Here is a 17,777-nt window from a genome sequence, read left to right as displayed (position 1 = left end):
TCAGGGCCAGCTAACACAACAAAGGATTCCCCCAGGCAGGAAGCAGCCAGGCTTTGAAGCTGCAAGGCCATTAGATGCTAATCAAGGTGGCCAATTGCAACATCCACATTTGTCTCAAGCAGACAAGAGTTCTTTCTCCCTCTCTGGACTTACCACAAATATATAAACCTCATTTACCTAGTTTCCAACAGACTTCACAACCTCTGAGGATGCCTGCCATAGACGTGGACGAAACATCAGGAGAGAATGCTTCTGCAACATGACCATACAACCTGGAAAACTCACACAGCAACCCAGCGATTCCGGCCATGAAAGCCTCCAACAACACATTGCTCTTATATCCTATAGAATTTAGGAGTCACAAAAATGTGCCCAGATATATTACTTTCCCCTTCCCTGGCATCTAGCTACTCTTGATTCTAGCAACACATGGGTCATTAAGGATTAAGAAATGATGATGCCAATCTAATTTGCTTCTTATGACCCTAGTTGATGGGGAAATTTGGACAAGTCTGAACAACTCCAGTCAATACAATATGAATGTTCAAACTTGGACCAAGTACTTGAATAGTGGTGAGAAATGTGACCATTAAAAGTTGGACTGTAGCTTTTGCTCATCTCTGTATATACACTTATATATCTCTGCATATACTGTTTATACTCTCTGTGTATACACACACACACTGTATAAAGATCTGTACTTTTGTACTGTTGCACTTTTACATTGTATTTATTTGTTGGTGTGAGAATGGTGTATAGTCTAGGCATTAATAAACAACAGCAACATAAATCTTCAAGTCTTTGTATTTTTAGTGGGGTGGGTATAAATGGACATGTGAGTGTCGATTACAGTAGTAACTGAAATGCCACAAAGGCCCTTTGGCTCCTTAAAGCAGGAAATAAGTCATCTTCCCCAATGGAGTCCCAAAAGATATTTTAATATGTTGTGTACTACCAATAGTACACTCTTTTGGTTCACAATTAAAAAGACCAGCAGAATGTTTAGGTGCTCACCTCCACATCAAAGAGTGTTGACCCATATCCAGGCCACTCCTTAATCATACTCATGTATTTAGCCATAGCTTGCTCTTGGGTCATTCCCTGCAGTTTCTTCCATTTATCAAGCACACTTGTCCTGGCTGCGGAGACCTCCTCTTTGACCCACATGTCAAGCATTTGATCCTCTTCCATCTTCTGTCTGCTGATGGAACTGCTGCGGAAACTCCGCCTCAGGGTGCCTTCCAGGAAGTTGTTCCGCTTTCTTTCCAGTCTTTCTGCTGGAGAAAATATTTTAGTGGACTGGATAATACGGGACTTCAGCCTCTGCAAAGGATAGACTTCTTCCATTTCTGGCACAGTGATATTGGATGAAGTATGGTCTCCTTGTAGATACTGGAGCCGTAGGGCAGCGAGGACTTGGAGGGTTTCTTCAGGAGCCGGATAATGTCCTCGAATCACTGCTTCATGTGCCTAATGGACAGAAAAGAAATACTTTTACAGGTCCCTGCACTGTAACATTTTGAATTCCATCTTCTTGGTGAAGCTAAGAAGCAAACCATGACTCACAAATCCCACGTTGACTCTTGACTGCATCATGAGCTCATTGTCTGGTTCTAGATCAGTGGTTCTCAATCTGGGGTGCCCAGATGTTTCTGGCCTACAACTCCCAAAAATCTCAGCCAGTTTACCAGCTGTCAGGATTTCTGGGAGTTGAAGGCCAAAAACATCTGGAGACCCCGGGTTGAGAACCACTGTTCTAGATCAGCATTTCTCAACCAGGGGGGTCGGAACCCCTAGGGGACCCATGAGGGGGTGTCAGATGGATAGCCAAAGACCATCAGAAAACACAGTATTTTCCGTTAATCATGGGGGTTCTGTGTGGGAAGTTTGGCCCAATTCCATCATTGGTGGGGTTCAGAATGCTCTTTGATTGTAGGTGAACTATAAATCCCAGTAACAATTACAATTCCCAAATGTCAAGGTCTATTTCCCCCAAACCCCACCAGTGTTCACATTTGGGCATATTGAGTATTCATGCCGAGTTTGGTCCTGATCCATCATTGTTTGAGTCCACAGTGCTCTCTGGATGTGTAGGTGAACTGCAACTCCAAAATTCAAGGTCAATGCCCACCAAATTCTTCCAGTATTTTCTGTTGATCATGGGAGTTCTGTGTGCCAAATCTGGTTCAATTCCATCATTGGTGGAGTTCAGAATGCTCTTTGATTGTAGGTGAACTATAAATCCCAGCAACTACAACTCCCAAATGACAAAATCAGTCCTCCCACCAGTATTCAAATGTGGACGTATAGGGTATTTGTGCCAAATTTGGTCCAGTGAATGAAAATACATCCTGCATATCAGATATTTACATTATAATTCATAACAGTAGCCTAACAATATACAATTAACAGAATTAAAACAGAAGTAGCAACAAAATAATTTTATGGTTGGGGTCAACATAACATGAGAAACTGTATTAAAGGGTTGCGGCATTTGGAAATTTGAGAACCACTCTCCTAGATAAAACTCTCAGCTTGAATCCCACTTTCCAGGCAATTCAGAATTAAGAATATTGGCCTTGCTGGGTTGTAGTAAGGAGACTCCCTCAAGTTGATTGATGTGAACGATTCTGAATGTTCAAAAATAGTATTAAAATGATTTCTGTAAATTCTAGTACAACTACTAGATTGCGACAGCTAATATTTTCCTCCCACAAAAATAACCATCACAAAATATATACAGACAAGCTGTCTACTTGGACTACTACTTTTGGTGAAACATGAATCCTCAGATATCAAAAGCCAGCAGAGGGCATCCAAGTCACTTATTTTCTAGGTGAAATGGCTTCCTCTTAATAACTGCAGAAATAATCCCAAAAGAAGGGGTGTTTGCCTACCATCTGAAAAGGCCATGCAAATTTGGTTGGTGTTTCTATGACCCTGCAACAGTGGCCTCAAAGCCCCAGAGTATTGTTTCACTGTTCTGTATCCTGATAGTGCTTGGCTATTCTGAACTTACAGATGTCCAGTGTAATTGTTTGGATGGTACTACTAAGAAACTGAAAAGGTGGCAAGTAAATGCCTTGAATCCCGGTGTAGGAAAAAAAGAGGATATAAATTATGTAAACAAGTAAATACATAAATAAATGAACCACTACTGCAACTAGCTATCCTTATGAATAGTATGAATATTTATATATCTTTAGTATATATATTGTCTGAACAACGGAGTATATTCTTAGTCTACTGATGAGTAACTGAACTAAGATATAAGGATATCGCACAGTTAAACTACAGAATTTACTTCTTTTAAAAGATATGGTGATTGTTTTCAACTAAGAGCCCTTCTCCACTGCCATATAATTCGGATTATCAAAGCTGATAACCCACATTATCTGCTTTGAACTGGATTATATGGTCTAATCCAGTTCAAAGCATTTTATATGGCAGTGTAAAAGGGGCCTAAGATAAACCAATGCCAAGTGATGTGTTAGGAAGCTGGAAATGAGCGTCCCATATTAAATTGCTTGCCTTAGTCATGGTCTGTTTAAACCAGGATTCAGTGTTATGTCCAGAACGGGAATGATTTGAAATTCAAATCAGTGGTTGATCTTGATTTTAATATTACTGCTGAGGTGCTGGAAACTAATGTAAGATTGCAGTCCATTTCTTTCTGTGGTGGGCAGTTAGTTCTATATGTATGATTTCAACAGACTGTAATGTGGCAGAACAAGTACAGAATTAAATTAGAGCAGGAAAAGGAAAGCAAGATAAAAGGTAGGTAAAGGTTTCCCCTGACGTTAGGTTTAGTCGTGTCCGACTCTGGGAGGTGGTGCTCATCTCTATTTCTAAGCCGTTGTCTGTACATGCCTCCAAAGTCATGTGGCCAGCATGACTGCATAGAGCGCCATTACTTAACCATTGGAGTGGTACCTATTGATCTACTCACATTTGCATGTTTTCAAACTGCTTGACTGGCAGAAGCTGGAGCTAACAGTGGGAGCTCACCTTGCCCCCCAGATTGGAGTTTCCAACCTTTTGGTCAGCAAGTTCAGCAGCTCAGTGGTGTAACCCGCTGCGCCACCAGGGGCCCCCAAAGGAAATCAAATACAGCTGATATAAAAGAGATTTTATCAGAAATATACAAATGAACATCCTTTTTTATCATATCAGAAGCGACTTGAGAAACTGCAAGTTGCTTCTGGTGTGAGAGTATTGGCTGTCTGCAGGGATGTTGCCCAGGGGATGCCTGGATGTTTCATCATCCAGTGGGAGGATTCTCTCATGTCCCCGCATGGGAAGCTGAAGCTGACAAACAGGAACTCACCCCTTCTTGCAGATTCAAACCACTGACCTTCGGGTCAGCAGTTCAGCTGGCACAAGGGTTTAACCCATTGCACCGAGTGATACTAACAAGTGTAATTTGATATTGCATATTAATCAAGCAACATATGGGGATAAAATCGCTCTCAGTGGGAGCAAAGAATTTTAATTGAAGCTTTCTGGTCAAAACATTACTGAAAAGAAAATGGCCCACTACAATTAGGCATAAGCAGAGAAGCTGTGTCTCCTGCTGGTATTTAATTCTGAGATGGATTTCCACAAACAAATCCATTTAGTTTCTCCCAGAGATTTATGATCTTGCCCCATTCTGAAGTATATTCATTAACTCTGGAGACATTCATTATTCAGCTTGCTATTTACTAGGTGGCTACTACAAGGAAGGAATACAAATTATCTTATATAGCTCTAACTAAGCTCTGCAAAAATAGAAAATAAAGATTTGTTTGAAATAGCAGGAGAAAAACTGTCAACTGATAACATTACTGGCTAACCACAGAGCTTAGATATTAGGTATATCTCCAGCTGGGACAGCAAGCTGGACCTAGCAAAGATAAGGTCAGAGAAGTTGACCCAGAAGTTATACATGTAAGATGCTCAGAGTAAAATGATTAAGTTATCAAGATTTAAGAATCTTGAAATATGGTAGAGATGAAAACAAGACAACTTCATGAATAGAAGAAATTTGAAAATGAGATATTTGAAAATGCTTCTGAAAAATGTGGAATATATTCTTAAATGGCTGAGGGACTTCCAGCTGAAACTGAGAAATCGTTTGGTTCATGGCACATTAGTTAGATTGCTGGACTGGGATTTTGGGGATCCAGATTTAATTTCCCAGTGAGTTATGAAATACGCTAGGTAACCTAAGGCTAGCCATTCCCTCCCAGAATGACCTATTTCACAGAACAGATGAGAGGTTAAAATGGCAAAGAGGAGTGCAATGTACACTTACTTGGATCACTAGAGGAGAGGCATAATTTCTGCACCTAATTTAAGGATTACTATTACAATCTGAAAAGGAGATATGTGGAAAGCTCTTCCTAGGTATGAAGGAGGAGGAGTATCTACCCCAAAATAATTATTATGTCCAAGGTTCAGAAAAAAATGGATATTTAATACACAGGTAACTCAATGCACAGTAAAAACATACAATCTGAAAGTGAGACCTTTCATACCAAAGAGTCAACATTTTGTACATACAGTTTCCCACAAACCAGAGGCCAATGCTTCAGTAAAGAACAAGTCAAGTAGTAAAGAAGGGTTGGATGTGCTGTCTCTTAGACGAGAACCTCCCACCCAAATCCCACGCATGCTGAATATAAACTTCACAGATTACAGAGGTGTGATCAGTTAACACCTTTGATTTAAAAAGCTGAAGAAATGCTTTTACAGCAACTTACTGCTTTCATTTTGGAAAGGGTGGAAATCATAATTCAAAGTGCTGGGGCTGTGACCTAGAAAGCCCTATATTGCTTAGACTTGGCTATCTAAAAGACTTGTGTTTATGCTCCTGTTCTATCGATAAGATCTTTGGGGCCAGCCCTTCTTTCAGTTTCACTACCCTCAAAGGCATGTCTAATAAGAAATGACTGGTAAGAACAGGACAAGGCAAGTGCTTATGAGTTTCCCAAAAGAACTTGAGATTTTGCTATAGGAAAACAAGGATACAAGACTAGGTAGACCAATGGTTCTCAACCCTCCTAATGCTGTGACACCTTAACCCAGATACTCATATTGTGGTGACCCCCAACCATAAAATTATTTTGTTACTACTTCATAACTGTAATTTTGCTACTGTTATGAATTGTAATGTAACTATCCGATACACAGGATGTATCTGCATTCACTGAACCAAATTTGGCACAAGTACCCAATACTGGTGGGGGTGGGGACGGACTGATTTTGTCATTTGGGAGTTGTAGTTTCTGGAATTTATAGTTAACGTACAATCAAAGTGCATTCTGAACTCCACCAATGATGGAATTGAACTAAATTTGGCAAACAGAACTCCCATGACCAAGAGAAAATACTGGAAGGGTTTGGTGGGCACTGACCTTGAGTTTTGGAGTTGTGGTTCACCTACCTCCGGACAGCACAAACAATGATGGATCTGGACCAAACTTGGCACGAATACTCAATATGCCCACTGGTGGAGTTTGGGGAAAATAAATCTTGAAATTCGAGAGTTGTAGTTGCTGGGATTTATAGTTCACCTACAATCAAAGAGCACTCTGAACCCAGCTCACAATGGATCTGCACCAAACTTGGCACACTACCTACATAGCCAACATTGAATACTGATGGGGTTGGGAGGGGGGGTTGTTTTTGAATTCTGGGAATTGTAGTCCACCAACACTGAAAAGAAAGAGAGGGATAGGCAGAGAGATATCCCTCTTAGGGTTTCTAAGACCATCAGAAATATGTGTTTTCTGATGGTCTTTGGTGACCCCTCTGAAACCCTCCCCGCAATTCCCCCCAGGGGTCCTGACCCCCAGGTTGAGAAACATTGAGGTAGACCATTGGCCTGGGTTCTGATATGATTATAACAGTAACTGCTTCCAGGCTTCAGTGCTCCTTTCCCTTAGGAGGTTGCAATGACGTTCTCTGCTCTTCTGACAGGGTTTTAGGAACTGGGTTTTAAAATTGTAAGTTGAGTGACCAAAGCATATTGTCTTCTTGTGGATGAGCTTGCATGCTGGTGAATGAAGGTGAAACATTCCTAGTGAAAGCAGACTAAGGGAGCTGAACAAATCATGAATCTTTAACCCATTATTTTTTTATGGTGATGTCCTAACTTGACAGGCCTTAGCATTCTGGCTTGTTTATTCCCACACAAGCTAAGAAATTAAAGCCAGGCTTGTTAGTAGAGACAAGGTGGAGTGTCAGGTCCTGCTGGATTCAGAAGTTCCACTAAACATACTATGGACAAAAGGCCAGTGGTGTGTTTAGCTGCTCTTGCCTACAAGCTGTGATGATGAGTCTATTCTTAATATCGCGTTGCCTAGTTCTGCATTTCATAGAATTCTGGTTAGTTGTTTTATAGGACCACAGTCAGTCGTTTCATACAAAGTGACAATGAGGCCTGGTCAATATCTTGTGTAGATAGCTCAACTTGGAATATGATCCAAGTCTTGTCTATGCACAAACATTTCCCAGACTATTTTCAGGAAAAAACCTATTCCTTGAAATAGGGTGCTTTGAAAACTCTATGTTAAGTCACTACCACTGTTACTATATTTAAAGACCTTTCAGAAGTGGCTAGGGATTACTTGACTCCTAGATGCATGCCGATAGTAATCTCTCATACTAATCTCACAAAAATCAAATGGAAAGAACCTCTTGATGGCTTATGTTCCAGGAATCAGATTTGTCTCTTTTCTGCCATGCCACTATTAATAGCAAACATGAAGGGAAAACCTTGGATAACACTCCCATTTTGTCTTAGCCCCATTGCTGGAAGCAGGCACAAAGAAACTGCTTTTTCAATCACTTTAATGTTTGATCTGATGACATGTCTGTGTAGTAAGAAATCAAAGCTACTTTTTTCTTACCTGCTCAAACATGAATGCAAATTCTACACTATCTTTTGGCACATGTTCTGTATCTAGGAAGCAGTAGAGCTTGAAGTAAAATTTCCATGCTGTAAGATCACCCTCTGATGCAGCGCCGAGCCTGAAAAAAACAGAAGTGTTTAAAGAATCTGACAAAACTGTAGCTTGGATTGCATTTTGAACCTTAGAATCATAGAATCATAGAGCTGGAAGAGACCTCATGGGTCATCCTGTCCCAACACGCTGCCAAGAGGCAGGAAAATCACATTCAAAGCACCCCTACAGATAGCCATCCAACCTCTGTTTAAAAGCCTCCAAAGAAGGAGATTCCACTATACTCTGGGGCAGAGAGTTCCACTGCTGAACAGCTCTCATAGTTAGCTTTCCTCAGCTATGTGAAATAAGGAGCCCCCGGTGGCGCAGTGGGTTAAACCCCTGTGCCAGCAGGACTGAGGACCGACAGGTTGCAGGTTTGAATCCGGGGAGAGGCGGATGAGCTCCCTCTATCAGCTCCAGCTCCTCATATGGGGACATGAGAGAAGCCTCCCACAAGGATGATAAAAAAACATCAAATCATCCGGGCGTCCCCTGGGCAATGTCCTTGCAGACGGCCAATTCTCTCACACCAGAAGCGACTTGCAGTTTCTCAAGTCACTCCTGACACGACAAAAAAAAAAAAAAAGCTATGTGAAATAATACAAGGCTAAAATCCAAATTACTAAATCAACAATCACATTCATGTTTAACCAGAATTTCTAAGAATTTTGTTGGGAGATAATTTCCAAAAAAAGGAAAAAGCATTCCAAAAAGGTAAAGCAGCAACAACAGCATTAGCAGCAGATTAGAAACTTCTAGTGCTAGCAGTAGAAGACTGAGCTTAAGCAATTCAGAATTAAAGGTTAGAAGTTGTTAAAGAACTACATATCTAGACAGGAATGGTAACCGGACCCAGCTGTCTGTCTGTCTGTGGCAGACATCTTGTCTTTCTCCATGTTCACAGGAAAGGAACAAAAATTGAGGATTCAGGGGCTTGTTCTCAGAAAAAGACGAGAATCAGTCTAACAAGTAAAGTGATAGAAGGGAAAGAAAGACAGGCAGATAAAAGGGCCAATGATGGAAGGATTTTCCCCTGCCAGATAGCTCATCGGCCTATTTCATTCCTCTATGAGGACTAGAAACTTGTACAGGACATGGTTGAGTTCCAGCAAATTTATGGTCTATTCCCCTAAAGCAGGGGTTCCCAAACATTTTGGTTTCATCAGGGGCCACTTTAACCAGGGACCACTCTCCAACATTAGTACCAAAAAGGGTTACAAATCAGTTTTTGGTCAACTTTAGATTCAGTTTGGTTATTTGGGGTGCTGATGCAGAAAATTGCATTGGATAGACCACATCAGCTGTAGTTTCTGATACAGAACGTATGCCATCTAGTAGTCGCCATCTGTTTGCCCACAGAAAACCATTTTTAATAATCTAGATCTGATGTGGTAGCAGTAATTTTTCGTGGATAGTCAGCCTCTCCCTTCCTGACATCCCCGTTGTCTCAGCACTATAAGAGGGTTTCGTGAGACCAGTCACTCTAGTTGCTGCATGATTTCAAGGCAACGGTGAGGCCGCGGACCACATTTTCGTTCTTGTGAGCCACTGATGGTCTACAGACCATTGGTTGAAAACCACTGCCCTAAGGGAAATGCCAGGGTGATTCTAATAATTTTTGCACTAACATCAGTAGCTTAGCCCTGACAAACTTTTAATATTCCTGGGAAGGGAGACTACCATGGAATTCTGCCTCTACATTTGCACCCTTGACTGGTACCATTAGAGAAGTATCATTCAAGAGAAATCTGAATGAAGAAAAGTCTAGAAGAAATACCAATTGCACCAAGAAGGCAAATATAATCACTGGGCAGCTCAGAGAACACAAAGAAGTTAGCAAACACTGGTTCTTGATGTAACTGATTTATCTTTTCCTCAATTTCAACAAGCTGAGACAAAGCAGTGTGGTTTTCTGAGTTCCCTAACATTACAGTATTTTTTTTTTTTAGTAAAAATCAGCTGTGTTGGCTGAAAGCTTTTTTCTGTGACAAACCAAGGCTTCTACACTACTATCAAGTTTATGAAGTATTCAAATTGTTGTTTTCCCTCAAATCATGCATCTGATTTATTCATCTTGATGGTCATTTTGTTGACAGCGCCGGTAGCCTTGTTTACCATCCTCAATATTTTTGCTCCACTCAGAGCCTGGGTGCTAATTTCTCTCGGCAGCTCAGAATTTTCCAAGAACTGCCTTAAACCAGGATCCTGTTACAAGGTTGGGTGTTTTACTATTCATTGTAGATAGCTTTCTAATGCTGCTCTTTTTTCTCTACCCTTGCCTACTTTCACCTTGGTCATGCCTACAATACTTTTCTCTGGAGCTGGAGGCACAATGTATCCAACATGCAGGTATGTGGATGCTAATTTGCTATGAAAGCCTAGAAAGTCATTGAAACTTCTTTTTACAGAGAATTTTCATTTTGGTGAAACATAGACAAACATGTCTTTGTTGTTACTCTATAAGCCATGTAAATATTCATGCCATCACCAAATTTCTCTGGATCTGACACGTTAATATCAAACAGGTCCCCATTTGCTTCTTCTTCAATCTCTTCCCTGAATCTATCAAAATCCACAGGGGCCACTATAATTTTTGTCTCCATTCTGGATGCTATTAGTGTAGTTGGTGTAACAGGAGTGACAGCCAGAGTAGAGTCTAATGAGAATATTGGTTCCCTTTCTGGACTGTCCAAAGAAACTTCCTCTGTAGCTTCAATGAAAGGGTCTTCCCTGCCATCATTTAGTATGATTTCAGCAGGCTTAGGACCATTACAAGGGAGACAAAGTCCAAATTGAGTGGGTGACCACTGGGAAGGCACGAGAGAGGAAATTTCAGGACAGCAGAACACAACCCTCACAGTGAAGAGGGATGAAATCATCTCTAGGCTTACAAGCACTTCATTAATCCATTTCTGGGCGGGGGGGGGGGGGGGGGAGGGATATGCTACTAATTCCAGGAAGGGAAATTCAGAAAGCTGCTGCTAAAGATTTTAATTGCTAACTTATTAGGGAAGGCACACTCACTTTTCAAACTTTGCCAAGACATCAGCCACAATAGTTCTGCTTTCAATGGCTTTTTCTGTGGTTCCATTGTATTCAAACAAGGCAAACATATTTCTGCTGTCTTCCATGGCCAGACCTCGAATTAACTTTTCCACAACCTAGTAGACAAAACCAAAATGAGACAGAACACGTATTGTTGGACCTTAGAAGGTAAGAACATGCATTTACAGAAATTGTAATCAAGGTGAGTTTAGGTCCAAAGGACACAATCCAACAGACCCCACAATTTCGATATTACTATTAGGAACACAAATTGGCACATTTGGAAGTTACATCAATTGCTTAAGATGTCTGTCAATATGAGAAACACTGAAATATTTCAGAGGATGTGCAAAGAAAAATGGAATTCTGAGTCTTGGTTCTCAAACTGCTTCCTTTGCAACAATACATTTGTACACATTTTCCAAAAATATATGCCATATGGCGAAAAATGTAAACCTATCTTGGAATAAAGATATGAGACATGCCCCACATAGTTTATCACAACAAACCCTTGCTGCATCATCTCACCTCCCCAGCGGTGGTGTGGGAGTTAATGGTGATCTTACAGGAGCCACCACCATGACAGTAGACTGTGGAGGTCATCTCCTGTCTATTGATTAAAGCTCCAATTTCACTCCGGGAAGGTACAAACTCTCTGCCTTTAGTTTTCTTAAGAGATTCATAAATGAAAAGAGCATATTTTTCCATTTCAGTGTCTGGAAACTGGTCGTGCACCCTGTTGGGACAAGCATGAGAGTCAACTTCGTGCTGTTCCTTTAAAATTGGTAATATGAAGAACATTTTATAACATTACACTTATGTGAATTCAAACAAGGGCAGCAATTTTCTTTACCAAACACTCTCTGGAGAGAGTCCTACTGCTGTCCATTCAACTCACTGCTGCCCCCAGAACAGTCTAGTAATCAAGATTAAATTATTATTATTATTATTATTAATGTGCTGTAATATTATTTTCATTTATTATAATTATAATTATTGTATTATTTTTATTTATTTTTAATTAACATTTTATCAATGAATTTTAACTTGAATTTTATTTCTATCCTGTTATATGTCCTTTAATAGCATTTTATCTCTTTGTTTTAACTATGTACACCCATCTTGAGCCGCAAGGAGAGACGGGTAATAATAAGAATAGGACCTATACCACCAAAGAGGGAGAGCCCATCTTTTACTGAAGTAGGGGCCATGGTGGCACAACGGGTTAAACCGTTGAACTGTTGAATCTGCTGACCTAAATTTTGGCAGTTTGAAGCCACAGGTCAGGGTGAGCTCCTGCTGTTAGCCCTAGCTCCTGCCAACCTAGCAGTTCGAAAACATGCAAAGTGAGTAGATCAATAGGTACTGCTTTGGTGGGAAGGTATAAAAGGTGCCCAAGCAACCATGCCAGAAACATGACCAGGAAGTGCCTATGGACAACAGGCTTCTTGGCTTGGAAATGGAGAAAGAGCATCTCCCCATGGCCGGAGTTGAACACTGCCTCCATAAGCCGGAGATGAAAAAGTAAACCCTTAACCTTTGTTCAGTGTATTTGAGTGTCATTGTTATTTCACTGTATTAAAGGCACTGAATGTTTGTCTATCTGTTTTTGTTGTAATCCACTCTCAGTCCCCTCGGGGAGATAAGAATGGAATATAAATAAACTGTATTATTATTACTGTATTGCACTCCTTTGTTACCTCTTTCTGTTTACCTCTTCACTACAGCTCCTTTACTCTCTTCCTTCTATATCCTTTACACCGTGAGTTAAATACAGGGCCAAAAGTCACAATGGTGTCTGATGTTTTAATCGTTTTTTGAAAAAAAAATTGAAAAGATTTTACACATAATGTAATGTAATTTTATTTCCTATGTATACTGGATATAATGCTATGCTATGGTATTGTAAAAATAAAAAATAAACTATTTTTAATAAATAAACTAAAAATAAAAATGAACTATTCAATACTGAAACTCCTTTGTGACTTTTGGCCTGAATTATAAAACTAGCTTCTGAAAAGGAGCACAAGAACAGCAAGGCAATATATCTTCTTCCTATCGTTTTCCTCATCCAACTTTCTCAGATCACCTCTGTCACTTTCTAGCATGACAAGAAAAATATTTTGGGGAGCTTTCGCTCCACAAATAAACGAATTCTAATATATTGCACGTACTAATTCATCTGCTTACCTTTTCAGGTGGAATTTCAGGTACTTGAGAATACCCCGGCTTGGAAGAAACATGCAACTCATGCATGTGAGGATCTGCCAGCTGTACAGATTGCCCACACTCCCTGGGTTAGGGACCTTGTTGGTCTGTTTGATGAGCTGACAATACAGCTCATCTCTAAGTGGCCGTAAATCATGTCCCGTCTGAAGAATGCCCTGAATGATAGGAATAGGATCTGACACGGACTCCAGTTGCTGCAGAGAATTAAAGATCTTGATAGCTTCATCCTGAAGAGTAGTGTAGCCTTTTTCTTTGAGCACTAGAGAATGGAAACATGGAAGTGTCCCTTAAATCACCAGCATTGGCTTTCAAGTAAGGCAAGTATTTGATGTACGATATCTGAACAGTTTAGCCTTCCATGATTACAAAATTCAAGATGAACAAATGTTTAGCATGCTTTCTTAATTGGAAAAAAGTAAACTTTTTGCATGCAAGTCTTGTTTGAACTAGTTAGCTTGATAAAGATTTGGGAATTGATTATTTTTTCCAGTTCTAGTTCCTGTACAGAACTGTGTTTATCTGAAACTGGGAAAGCCACTTATTTTATGTACAGAAAAAATCTCTTCTTCAACCTTGGGCAACAAGCTTCCTCACAGCCTCAACCTTGTTTAGCACTCAAAATCTTCGCATCTAAATCTGGCCCCAAGCACTTGCTGATTCCTGCCTAGAACATTCTGGATAGGATGAGAAAGTATGTTGGAAAAAACTCTAAAACCCAAGAAATTACTGGGAGCTATTCTGAGCTGAGCACATCAGTGGACTTTCTTAATTACATCTACTATTAAGGAACAGTAGCAAGATCATAAAAAGACTACACAAGGGACTCTAGCAAGGTAAAATATATGATGGACGTACAATTTAGGTTGATGTCTCCATATGGAAGAGGCAACAATGGAGAATGCAGTGGATGTTGTGTGTAACGAAGAATAGGGTTCCTCTTATATATCTGTTCAACCACTTCAGGGTTCAGGCAGTTCTCCTGTGTAAATGTGCAAAAATTAGAATTATTTGCAATGCAAGTGTGAAAATAATCCACTATTAAATGCTAGTGAAAGTTCAGCAGGAAATCAAGTTATTTAAATACAGCTCCAATAAGCCTGCCAAGAAGAACTGTCTTGTATTTAAATTCTGCTTGAAAATATTTCACAGGAAAGTCTGCACTGACTATGTAAATTGCACTGAATACCTATGTAAATGTTGGGCATTTGTCCCCATGATAGCTTACACTATAATATTAAAACTGACACAACAAAGCTCCTATAACACTATGTAACACAATTTTTTCCCCTGGGTTATAAATGTCATTTCCGCATTGGTTCTATCATAAAAACATGGAAAAGGTTAGGGTTATGGCAGGCATCCTCAGAGATTGTGAGGTTGTTGTTGTTATTATTATTATTATTATTATTATTAAGAAAGTATATTCAGCAGCCTGACATCATAGGTATGATTCCCAAAACAGACAACCACAAAGAAAGAGGAATCAATGCTTCACTTCCTGGATCTTTGTTATAAATAACCAGATCACGATGGTTGCTTCTCTATAGTAACAGATACTACCATTTTTGGAGAAGAAGCATAGTACAAGTGGCTTGAGAACAATGGGCTCTGACTCTGTAGACCAGGGGTCAAATCTTCAGTTGGCCATGAATACCCACTGGGGGACCTTAAGCAAGTCACACAAAACAATAACCATAATCTGATAACAGTTGAAGGTCAGAGTGCTGGGATATGGCAGAGCTATCCGGGCATTATCAATGAGGGCTGCTACCATTGTCAGAGACATGCTTCTTTTCAAACTGTATTTTAAATAATGCCATCGGAGGACAGAAAGATAAAAATGTGAATGTTGTTACTCCTCCTTACTATTACTATGCCCACCACCATCGTTGCTACCGTGGTGTTTGTTATTCTGGGACCAACTCTTTTGGGACACATCATTTCATTTCAGCCCATTTTCATTTTAGTTCATCCCTATCCTCTTCTCAACAATCTGAAAGCATCCTCTGCCAACTACGCATACCTAATCCTTCCTGTGGTGTTTTCATTCTGGTGTTACCACAGTCCTCCTCACACCAATGTTTAGTTTTGTAAACAATATTTTTCTTTTAAACCATGGAATTTCCTTAAGCCTGCTGATATCTGGCCCTTGTATATACATGGTGTTGTTTTGTCTACATAAGAAATCATAGTTTGATAAAATTCACTGTGGATACAGAGGGCGTTCTGTATCTATTGTATTATGTGCTTCTTCATAGAACCACGTGGGTTATATTTTAAGGAGGGTAGAATATGAACATCTCTGGTACTGTGCTTTTGGGACAAATTGGGTGGAAAAGCAATCATTCTCACCTCTACTTCTGAACCATTTACAAAATTATGTTATTTTTCTCAATGGCTGGAATGAATATGGTGGCTATAGCCTCACCTTGATGTCTTGAATAAGCTGCTGTGTAGGAGTGTCAATTGGGGCTTTTGTGTCAATCACGTTCTGGATAGCACTTGCCCAACGGGTAGCTTCATTAAGCAGCTTAGTATAGAGGCGGTAGCAATGCTTGCGTCCATACACAGTCACATTCCAGTAGCCTTCAGTGACAGAAAGTAAGAAAATGTAGCATTCATTAGGTTTAGACTACTAGTAGACACTTCTTGAAGCAGGACTATCCAAATTTTAACAAATTTTAACAATTCTACGCAAGCCATAGCTAACAAATCTGATCTATTGTGAAATGCAAAGTTTAGTGTGCAGATTTGTAACTGTATTATTGCAGCAACTCTCTATATTCTGTTACATCTTTACATTGTGCAGATCATAACAGTGAAAATCCAAATATTCTGTGAATTTAAATTGAACAAATGGAGTACCAGTTAATGAAACCTTCCATACAGAATTATTTCCTGCCATTTTGCTTTAGCAAATATGCCTGAAATGAGCCCACTGTTTGAGCTGCAAAGTATGTTTAAGATTATTCATCATACTAATAATAGTCATATTAGATGCATCATTGAGAAAAGAGCTCACGAAAAGTGAGTTACCTGTCTCTTTAAAGAGTTTCTCATCAGGGGGCACAACAGAGCACAGGCTGTTTAGCACCAGGGTGCCCAACTTGAGGGCATTTTTCTCTGAGCTCTTGTAATAATCCAAAGAATTGTGCGTCAGGACAAACCACCGCTTCTTCAGTTTCAGCAGAGTCATCTTCGGCGTATTCTTAACCTCTTTGTGCAGCCATCCTAGTCATCAGAAGAAATTACATTTCATGAATCTCTTCTGGAACAATGTCAGATTTATTTTCTGTTGTTGTGATATTCTCAAAGATATACCCAGAAAAGTGGTATTTACAACAATATTAAACATGACAAGTACCATGCATTAGGTTTTGCCGTAATATCTCTTATACAAAGCACTTGATGTAGGAAATAGCAACCTTCCCAAGCCTCCACTAGTTATTTGCTATGTATATAATTCAGATTGCTTACGGTATTGTTTATGTGTGTATTGGTATGCAATTTTACCTTAACTCTTTATTATGGGAGGGGCTGCAGACCATGTGATCAGAACTGAGATTGTTCAGGACTCAGACTCCATTTTTTAGAACAGTATGCTTCAGATTTCAGTAGGAGCTGTTTGCTTTCAGACGTCAGCAGGAACTGTATGCTTTTAGACTTCAGTAGGAACAGTATGCTGTACAGAAGCCATTAGATGCCATTGGATTTACAGACTAGACAGAGACAATTGGACTATTGATTCTAAGAAAGATGCCCTGTGGTACCCACGCAGAGAAACTACTTCAAATCCTGTTATTAACTAGATTGATATACAAAGTACTTGTATGCTGAATACATGAAGTTTGTTAGTAAGCCAACTATGTTACTTTTAAAGAAGTCTACTTATTTTTGTCTCTTGAGAGCATGATTCAAAGGCAAATATATTTTAAGGGAGAGTAGATGTTTTTGGGCAACTAAAAGAACATTTTTGAAACTCTGAATAATATATGTATATCCCCAAAAGGTTATGTCTCTAACAGGTCATGCTTTTACCAAGAGGTTATTGCATCATTTTTCAAAAGGTTGTGATTTCTAACAAGGTCATGCCTTTCCAAAGATCTTAAAATCCCTAAATAGCTTTGGAGATTTTCATTTTCCAAAACTTGAGATAAAAAATAATTCATTTCTGAATATATGTACAGTTTGCAGGGTAAGTTGTGATGTATGTAAACACGCATACACACACACACACACACACACACACACACACACACACAATAAAGCCAGTGTTGGACTATGTCTGAGTGTTAGTTTGATTGTTGGACCATGACTTTGGAAACTCCACTCAGCCATGGAAACCAACCAGGTGTCCCTGAGCGAGTCTCATTTTCTCTACCTTAAAGACAAGCACCTTCTGAATACATGTTGCCAAGAAAATCCCACGGAAGGCTTGCCTTATCATTGCCATATGTTAGAAATGATTTGAAGGTATATGACATGAAGCAATGGAATAGTGTGTCTGTGTGT

The 17,777-nt window shown here is 39.7% G+C and overlaps 1 protein-coding gene and 1 pseudogene across 1 annotated transcript in view; both read right to left on the bottom strand.

Annotated features, from left to right (window-relative positions):
* MYO10 (myosin X) overlaps positions 1–17,777 on the bottom strand; it is a 208,192-nt gene that overhangs the window by 3,556 nt on the left and 186,859 nt on the right. The window contains exons 32-39 of the mRNA XM_067467535.1: positions 16,302–16,496; positions 15,694–15,851; positions 14,121–14,244; positions 13,227–13,524; positions 11,565–11,772; positions 11,016–11,152; positions 7,896–8,016; positions 1,015–1,470 (exon numbers count right to left, since the gene is read on the bottom strand). Of these exons, the coding sequence (XP_067323636.1) occupies positions 1,015–1,470; positions 7,896–8,016; positions 11,016–11,152; positions 11,565–11,772; positions 13,227–13,524; positions 14,121–14,244; positions 15,694–15,851; positions 16,302–16,496 (1,697 nt within the window). The remainder of the gene's footprint in view (positions 1–1,014; positions 1,471–7,895; positions 8,017–11,015; positions 11,153–11,564; positions 11,773–13,226; positions 13,525–14,120; positions 14,245–15,693; positions 15,852–16,301; positions 16,497–17,777) is intronic.
* Positions 8,359–10,892, bottom strand: LOC132774508 (sorting nexin-2 pseudogene; annotated as a pseudogene).

The sequence above is a fragment of the Anolis sagrei genome, chromosome 4, assembly GCF_037176765.1.
Source record: "Anolis sagrei isolate rAnoSag1 chromosome 4, rAnoSag1.mat, whole genome shotgun sequence".
Lineage (NCBI taxonomy): Eukaryota > Metazoa > Chordata > Lepidosauria > Squamata > Dactyloidae > Anolis > Anolis sagrei.
Note: the sequence above shows the minus strand (reverse complement) of the source record. Positions and strands in the feature narration are given on the sequence as shown.